At 36.1% G+C, this 8,694-nt stretch overlaps 2 protein-coding genes across 2 annotated transcripts in view; one reads left to right on the top strand and one right to left on the bottom strand.

Moving 5' to 3' along the window:
- Positions 1-1,953: 1,953 nt before the first annotated feature.
- On the bottom strand, positions 1,954-6,410 carry LOC107734185 (probable endonuclease 4). The gene is made up of 8 exons (XM_016546062.1): positions 6,288-6,410; positions 4,533-4,716; positions 4,251-4,460; positions 3,899-4,078; positions 3,645-3,776; positions 3,029-3,133; positions 2,128-2,257; positions 1,954-2,036 (listed from the first exon to the last, which is right to left on the bottom strand). The coding sequence occupies exons 2-6, from the start codon at positions 4,708-4,710 to the stop codon at positions 3,087-3,089; spliced, it is 747 nt and encodes a 248-aa protein (XP_016401548.1). The 5' UTR covers positions 4,711-4,716; positions 6,288-6,410; the 3' UTR covers positions 1,954-2,036; positions 2,128-2,257; positions 3,029-3,086.
- Positions 5,606-8,694, top strand: part of tnrc6ba (trinucleotide repeat containing adaptor 6Ba) — a 39,733-nt gene continuing 36,644 nt past the window's right edge. The window contains exons 1-3 of the mRNA XM_016546058.1: positions 5,606-5,863; positions 7,211-7,298; positions 7,950-7,971. Of these exons, the coding sequence (XP_016401544.1) occupies positions 7,242-7,298; positions 7,950-7,971 (79 nt within the window). The 5' untranslated portion in view covers positions 5,606-5,863; positions 7,211-7,241. The remainder of the gene's footprint in view (positions 5,864-7,210; positions 7,299-7,949; positions 7,972-8,694) is intronic.

Raw genomic sequence — 8,694 nt, 5'->3', positions numbered from 1 at the left:
AGCAGCGGAGACACAGTCAAAGCCATATACAGCCATTTCACTAACTGCACCGTTAAATGGTTACCTCATTCAATGCGTTTGCTGAAGAATGCAAGTCAAAAAGGATGCACATTCATGTGGTTCGACATAAATCTGAATAAATCTTACATTTGTCTTTTCTTGCTGACAAACATTACACTAAAACTAGAGAAATTGCAGTTGGTTTGTGATTTGTGAGAAACTCAGTAGAAAAAGTCTGTGTTACATTGATTTTGCTCATGATCCGGCGCTGCGTCATCTGGCTCATAAGGCTTTCAGTCTGTTGATGTGAGGCTTTGCTAAGCCTGATGTTACATGCGCTTACCAAAACATTGGCATTTGCAGTTCTTAAGGACACTCAGAAACTGTGCTGTTCATTTCACACAGCCAACATGTGAAACGTTTGTTCTGACAGATCCCAACAAATGTGCGACATGGGGTAAACTACTGTTCAAACAGTAACATCTGATATTATGTGAAGGCCCAACCCTTGCTTAGCAGGAGTCCTGCAGCCTCAAAACAGTTTGTTCTTCTTTGACTTTGCCTTTAGCTGTTTTTAAGGTAAGCTGAATTGTGCATGTCTAAAAAATTAGATATTACAGAATATTATAGCCAGTGTTGAGGGCAACGCATTACAAGTAACGCGAGTTATGTAATCAGATTACTTTTTTTCATGTAACTAGTAATGTAACGCATTACTTTTTAATTTACAATAAAATATCTGAGTTACTTTTTTTAAATAAGTAACTCGAGTTACTTTGTTTTCCCATTCTTTTTTAGGGAGTAACGCAATATTGTAATGCATTACTTTTAAAAGTAACTTTCCCCAACACTGATTATAGCCCTTTTTATAGAATCAAGTATTTAACACTAAGTATAACAGACTCTGAGTTTCAAACCTCAGGCTCTATTAATTAACTTTACTCCCGATTTCTCTTTAATAAGTTGTTTAATTTCAGGTAAAGTCTATGTGGTAAAAATGAGACCAGGAAACATTTTTCGTGCCACATGTGTACCAAATAGTTATCGTCTGGATGAAACAAGAGGAACCAAAACAACACAGAGCAGGGCCAAAACATTAGATATGTATACATATTCACTCACATACTTCTTATGATTACGTTTCAAAACCTCTGCTTTGCCCTGTGGTTTCTTATCTCCCTGAATGATATTTCCTGTTGGCTGGCACAGGAGTAGCAGATTCCAGTGCAACGCATTTCTGTCTTCCTGTATAAATTCATACTTTGAAACATCCTTCCTACTGCTACTTTAAAGGTCTAAAACAACTTCTATAGGCGTTGGCATGTTAAACTTCCCAAAATCCTACCGTTGCCAATGTCATCACATAAATGGCATTTTCATGCTTACAGATGGCAGCTTTACTAAAAATGTGTTTTTGCACGACTGCATGTGGCCAGCTAATGATGGGCTGTGAATGTGCAGAGCTGCACCCTCTGTGAGAGCAGCTGTACCTGAGGTGGGACTCAGCAACTGGTCTGGGCTGATGGGTGAAGATGGTCAACAAATTAAAGTAGTTCCCTCTAACTTACAAGAAAGATATGAGGGAGAATTTTGAAGAACATTGAAAAGACATGCCGCATAATGAACAGGCTTACAGTTGCTGCTTCTGACATTTGTGTCCATATTCTGGCTCCTGGCTCCCTCTTATGGTCAAAATGTAGACCGAGTCTTATGAAATACTGATCTATTCAACCTGTGGGAAGACTAAATTAAATCACTTATTTAATGAACAGAAAAAAATGAAAAACATCTGTGACCAAAAACAAATACAATCAGTATTTGAACAGCAATAAAGATAACCTCATTAAATAGAGACCTCCTTAAATGCTCGATTATTAAAGATGCAGCATGTCATAAACAGGCAAATATTTATTATTATGCTTCACCCATAATAACTCCACCATGGAAGCCGGCACCAAGCAGATGTTTAATTCTTCTTCTTTTTTTCACAAAGGGAGTATAGGAGCTCTATCTGTTCAGCATACTCAAAACCTGGTCTAGAAAGAGAGGATGCAGATTAAATGCATGTCAGTGGTGCCTGTTCATTTAATTTACAACAAAATGTTGTTTATCCAACCTGAAACTTACCGACCAGGTGTTTCTAGAATCAGAGGGATATTATCCAGTCGAGGCTCATTAACAATTTCTCGGAAAGCAGTAATGCCTATTTGGCCACATCCAATGTCTTCATGGCGGTCCAGATGGCAGCCTAATTTTCCTTTTTAAAGAAAAATTACGCAATCTCAAAAGAAGTTACAAAGCTACTTAATATGGGATATATAGCTAAACTTGTCACACTGTCAGTGTTTTGCATATAAATTAAGTCACTCCACAAACAATTACAGCAATAGAGTGCTGTGATGAAGACTTTTTATTTTTGTAGGCCAACCAAGAATTTAGCTTCACTCTGGTTCCCTCGATAAAAATCCAATAGGATTTTTCCATTGGCTTTAGCTTAAAAAATCATAGGGGTGCATTACTGATTTATTTAATGATGTAGAAACGTGAAAATATATTGAGTTTGTGTTAAAGCAGCACTATGTAACTTTTTCTGTTTTCAAAATTTGCTAAATGTATATAATGAGCGAGTACATCATGAATTAATCTTCCAAACCGCGTTTTTGTCTTATTCCGAATCACTACGGTACACTTATAATAAGTACTTATATTTGGACTATTGTAGCCTGGTCGGGTCGTCACCGCTGCGGAGTAACACACACCTGCGTGAATCGCCATAGACATAAACTTAGAGAAGTAGCTCCGGTTGGAATGTTCTTCCGCGGGATGTGTGCAGTTGTGTTTATTAACCGCTAGAGCGCCAAAAGTTACATAATGCTGCTTTAACCACAGACCTTATTTCAGGCATTTAATCAAAATAGAATTCAGGACGAGGGAATGGAACATGCTAAAGTGCTAACTTGTTTCTTGGTTTTGGCCTACAAATTCCAGCAGCACTCTATATTGATAAGTTCAAATGAATGTTGGATACCTTTGGAGTCATTTAAGTGAATGGCTCTCAAATAATGCAACCCGACCACACGATCAAATTAATCAAGTATATTCTTCACTCCTCCAGGTGGTGAAATGTCATAGCCTATACAGAAGAGAATCAACTCAAATCTCAAATATATATATATCTTGCAGAATCTGCAAAATGTTAATTATTTTTTACCAAAATAAGAGGTCACACAGATGACAACTGAGGGACTCGTATGCAAATGCTCAAGAAGGAAACATGATGCATTAACCGGGAGGTGAAACCTTTTTGAATTTGAAGATCAGGGTAAATTTAACTTGTATTTTGTTTGTCTTCTGGGAAACAACATCTTCTGTAACTTCTGAAGGGCAGTACTAAATGGAAAAAATATGATATTTCAACAAAATAAAAAAAATTTACACATCTTCATCATGTTCAAAGGTTTTCACCCCCCTGGCTCTTAATGCATCATGTTTCCTACTATAATATGTGTAAACATACCTGGCAATAAAGCTCATTCTGATTCTGATTTTAGGAATTCAGCTATTATTTTGTCTTGTGGACATGTAAACATTGTTTATGTAAAATAAATAATTTGTAGTAATATCTATGGGACTTCATACCATACCTGCTGCAAAAGCATGGCAAGTGTCCAGACACACCCCAACACGTGTCTTGTCACGTACCCGGTCTATTATACTTCTCAGTTCACTGAACTGCCCACCTATAGTGCTGCCCTGACCACTCATGTTTTCAAGTACTATTGAAGGAAAATAAAGAACAAAAGAAAGAAAGAAAGAAGAACATTATTCAGCTAAATTTACCAGAAAGCATGAGCACAATTGCACATTCTCTAGAAATCATCAGGATTGTATAGTTGACCTGTAATGACAGCAGGGGTTTGCTGGTGTGCGTGGTTAATAGCTTGGGCAATTTTCTCCATGCATTTCTCAGGGGTGGAGTCTATAGAAGCTCCAGGGTGAAAGTTAAACTGGCTGAGGCCCAGTGCACTGCAGCGACTCAGTTCATCCACAAGCATGGTCTGGCTCTTACTGAACACGTCTGGATTTAAAAATGCAGAGTCATCTGACATACAATCTTAAATATAAAACATATGCAGCCTAGAGTACTAATTATAGGACTGAAAATTGATTAAATCAACTGAGCTGTTTTTGAATATTCTGTATTTGGTGCATGCACAGAACCACACATCGTGTACAGTCAGCGCACAAACCTTCTTTGGGGGAACCGCAGTTCATCAAATAAGATCCATGTGGCAGGATGTGTATCGGATCAAAGCCATGTTGAGCACAGGCTTCTTGAAATTGAACTGCAGCTGCTGTATCAAGGGCTGGTCTCGTCCAGGAGCGCTGGGAGCCCAAGAAAAGTGCAAAAGCATGACCTCCTATGGCCACACTTGATTCGACTGCTTTCCATATTCCTCCTTAAGAATATTTTTAAAATTGATATGCATTCAGCACAAACACCTTATTTAGAAAAAAGCTTTTTTGCTCACCTGATATTGAGACGTGAGCACCTATGTATTTTTTCTTTGGCTTCATCTTCCTTTTCCGTGCCATTTTTTCTTCTCTGCTGCTGCCATCTGATGGTTCTGCACCAGAATGTTGTGGCTCCTTTGTTTCAGTAACCTCCTCTGTATTCCTTTTCTTCTCGCCTTTTTTTCTTGGGGCCATATTTTTCTGAGTCAAGAATAAACATGTGGTTACACATTCTTGTTGGACACCATGGAAAATAAACTATACTCATGAAAACATTACTAATGATAATAATCTGTACTGATGAAAACATTACTAATGTTTATGGCCTAATGTTAGTAATTAGTAGATATTAGTAATAACCAAAAAGTGGTTTGGCGTTTTTTAACTCAGAGATTTAAAGTGCAATAAAAACATATTTCAAACAACATTTTATACTTAAAATGATGCTAAAACAAGTTTCAAAACTTCAAACTTGGACCCAGGGACCCCCAAGGCACCACAAGAGCAAAAAAAAAAAAATCAGCTGAAAAGAAAAGTGTAAAAAAGACTTTATTATTATTTTTTCATTCTGCATTATAAAACATGACTGGAAACCATGAATTAATCATGATTATTTTATTCAATGGACAGTTTTGTACAGTGGGTAGACAAAAGATTAATAAATAAGAATTTTTTTCCAGATAATATTTTTGTCTTTAATATTTTTAGTACAATGCCAACATAAAAATATTTTTTTAAATATGCAAACCTGTTGTACTTAATTTTTTATTGTACAAATGTAGTGAAGTTAAAGTCATAAGTTCCCAGAAAAAAATAATACTCAAGTAAAGTACAGATACTCAAAAAGTGTACTTAAGTACAATACTCAAGTAAATGTACTTAGTTACTGTCCGCCTCTGCTGATGATGCATGAGAATTATGTGCCTTATGTACTTTATGCGCAATGAACAACCATACAAAAAGTGCTAGACCTCAAAATAAACGGTTAATTTTTTTTTTTTATTATTATAGAAAGAGTTATTGGACTTTTAATATTGAAGGTCAAAAATCTCCCCCGGCTGCCCCCCTTCCGTCAGATCTGTCCAGACACACACATTCACACCGAGCAGTAAAATGGCCGACCGTCAACCAACTGGCTTTACAGCGCTTTAAACATAGATTCCGCCTCTTTCGTTTACATTATGGTATTTCATATTTAAAAACTATAGAAGGAGTGTTTTCATGACTAGCTATTAAATTTTGATGGAGTGTTGTATTTCACGTTGCCTCAAAACCTAGAAATTCGCACTTAAGCACTTTAGCTGTAACGTTAGCTAGAAGACTAGCTGCGGTGCATGTAATTCCTGAGGTAAGTTAAGTGCTTTGTTTTAAAGAGCAAATCATATAACATGTTGTTTATTACTATTGACAGTCGTATGCATTTGAAAAACCGCATTAGCTTGAAAGCATTTATGCGCGATACAGTTTTTCCTCGTCGACATCTGTTAGCCATTAGCTCGTTGCTAGTTAAACTAGCTAGCCAGCTAGTTAGCATCTGTCTGGTCTGGAAAGCAACTTCAGCTTTCCGCTGGTCGATCGTAAAAACATACCCGTGCGTATTTAGTACCTTACTAATTAATCTAGACAATGTTTGCATTAAATGAAAACAAATATGAGGTGGCTTTATGGTTTTGATGGGCAGTGTATCCTCGTCTTATAGTCCTGGCTCGCTATTGCTTCCAATATTTGACCAAAGGCATATTTATGCATGTCTGGTTTTGACAGTTGCTTACCCTTTTGATTTTTCTTGTGATCCGTATACAAATAATCGGCGGCTTCTGGGGGAAATTAACAAAACTACCTGAGATTTACGTTTAGTATGTGTCAATTTTATCTTGCTAACAAACTAGCCAACTCGGTAAGTTAACATTTTATTTTATTTATTTATTTAGTCATTTAGCAGACGCTGTTTGTTTTTTTTTGTTTAGTTTTTTTTAAATAATAATTAAGAATTAGAATAGAATAATAGAATAGAATAAGAAAGTGCTAGAGTTAGAGGGTCAAATAAAGGTGGAACAGGTGTGTTTTTAGTCGTTTCTTGAAGATGGTTAAGGACTCAGCTGCTCGGATTGATTTGGGCAGGTCATTCCACCTGCCCAAATTACATGGGCAGTAACATGCATCCGAGTTTGGCAGGACCACAAAAGCGTACGACTTAACTCACTATTTCAGTTTTTGCCGTTAAACACTCGTTTTAATACTTGTTTTTGCACGAATCGTTCAAATAGCTGACGTATGGAGTGTATGTAATATCATATATTGCACCGGAGGAAATGGGCGGGTGAAGGGAGCCCCTGTCCGACAGCTCTGCCCTGCCAACTGCAGGCTCACAGACAGATAGCAGCAGGAGTTTCTCCCATTATGAAGATCATGTATGATTTTAATCGGCATCCCTTTTAATGCATGGCATATGCAAACTCAGGCTGAGCCTAAAACAGCATACCATTGATGTTACATATACAGTGATTTGTGATAAAATGATAATGTGTTTGGTGCCGCTGTTATGCATTTGGATTGGTAACAGCCAACTGGTTGAAGGTGATACTCAGTGAAACTGTTCATTTTCCAGATATTTGGTCGTGCATACATAGACAAAAATAGGCATGTTTGTTTTGACCAAAATTGTTTTTTAAACAGTAATTCATGATTTTTGTAGAAAGGAGCACCAGAAAAGGGAACAGCAGTTCATGGAAGACAAGAAAAGGAAAAAGGAAGATAAAAGGAAACGGGAAACCTCACAGAAGGTAATTGTTATATTACGTATGATTTAATTATGTTTGACAGTTAAATTATAGTAAATTAATGCACATCCTGTGGTGGTAATACATGCGGCCACAGTGTAGGTGCGCATTCTGGAGTCACTTTTTCAGCTTATGTGTGTAGAAATGATTTAGCATCTTGTTAATAATTTGAAAGTCATCCAAGCCACTGTTACTAGTTTGTCAGAGAGTTATTTTAGAACTAGAGATACTAAAAGTAATATTGGATATGAAGTAGTTTGTCATCTTGTTCTTTTTTTCTGTAATTTTTTTGCTTAGCCATTGTCTATGTTTTTCTCGTTCTTTTGCTGTGGGTAGACTGTAAAGGACTGTTGACACCCAGAACACTAACTTTATTAGCGTCCACACCAACGGACAATATTCTAAGCGTGAGCTGTCATCTGCTGCTTTGAATGCTCAAACTCATTGAAGTTGGGTGGATTCTGATTGGCTGTCAATGTTTCTGAATCAGAATCAGCCATTCAGCAGCATCATGATATCTGTCATCAAGTCATGCGTGGCACAAATCTATGGAGGAATAAAACTCGGGCATTGTCCTAGCAAACATTGTTCTGTACTTTTAATAATGTTAGTAATTTTAAATATCCATACTGACTATTTTTTTCCTTGTTTCAGGTTGCAGAGCAAAAAAATAAAGGTAACTACGTTCTGTTGTCTTAAGAAGTGTTTTATAATAGTTTTTGCATTTTAATGGTGTTTTTCGTCTTTCATGTTTGTACTGTCTACTGATATTTAGGGCTGCAACTATCGATTATTTTAGTAATCGAGTATTCTACCGATTATTCCATCGATTAATCGAGTAATCGGATAAGAAGTAATTTTTCTTTATTAAAGAGCAATACTAAATATACAAAAGAAAACAAGATAGGTCTCTTAAAATAAACAACAAATTTTTTTTTTTGCTAATTTAAACAACTAACATTTTTTTGCTGAAATTGCATACATTAATAACTGTGAAAAATAAATCAATTTAATGCATTTAATTGCCAAATTACATTCAAAATGCAAATACAAATATATCAATAAAAATAAATAAAAAATACAATAAATAAATAAAAATATCAATTTTGCATTACTTTAAAAAAGGTAAACATTACAACCTAAAACTAAGGCATAAATCAAGAAATACAGTGGGGAAAATATTTATATGATCCCCTGCTGATTTTGTAAGTTTGCCCACTTATAAAAATTACAGACCCTTCATTTCTGTGGTAGGTTTATTTTAACTTATAGAGACAGAATACCAACCAAAAAATCCAGAAAAAACACATTATATAAAGGTTAGAGATTGATTTGCATTTCAGTGAGTGAAATAAGTATTTGATCCCCTACCAACCAGCAAGAATTCTGGCTCCCACAG

The sequence above is a fragment of the Sinocyclocheilus rhinocerous genome, unplaced genomic scaffold (assembly GCF_001515625.1).
Source record: "Sinocyclocheilus rhinocerous isolate Xijiao unplaced genomic scaffold, SAMN03320098_v1.1 scaffold820, whole genome shotgun sequence".
NCBI lineage: Eukaryota > Metazoa > Chordata > Actinopteri > Cypriniformes > Cyprinidae > Sinocyclocheilus > Sinocyclocheilus rhinocerous.
Note: the sequence above shows the minus strand (reverse complement) of the source record. Positions and strands in the feature narration are given on the sequence as shown.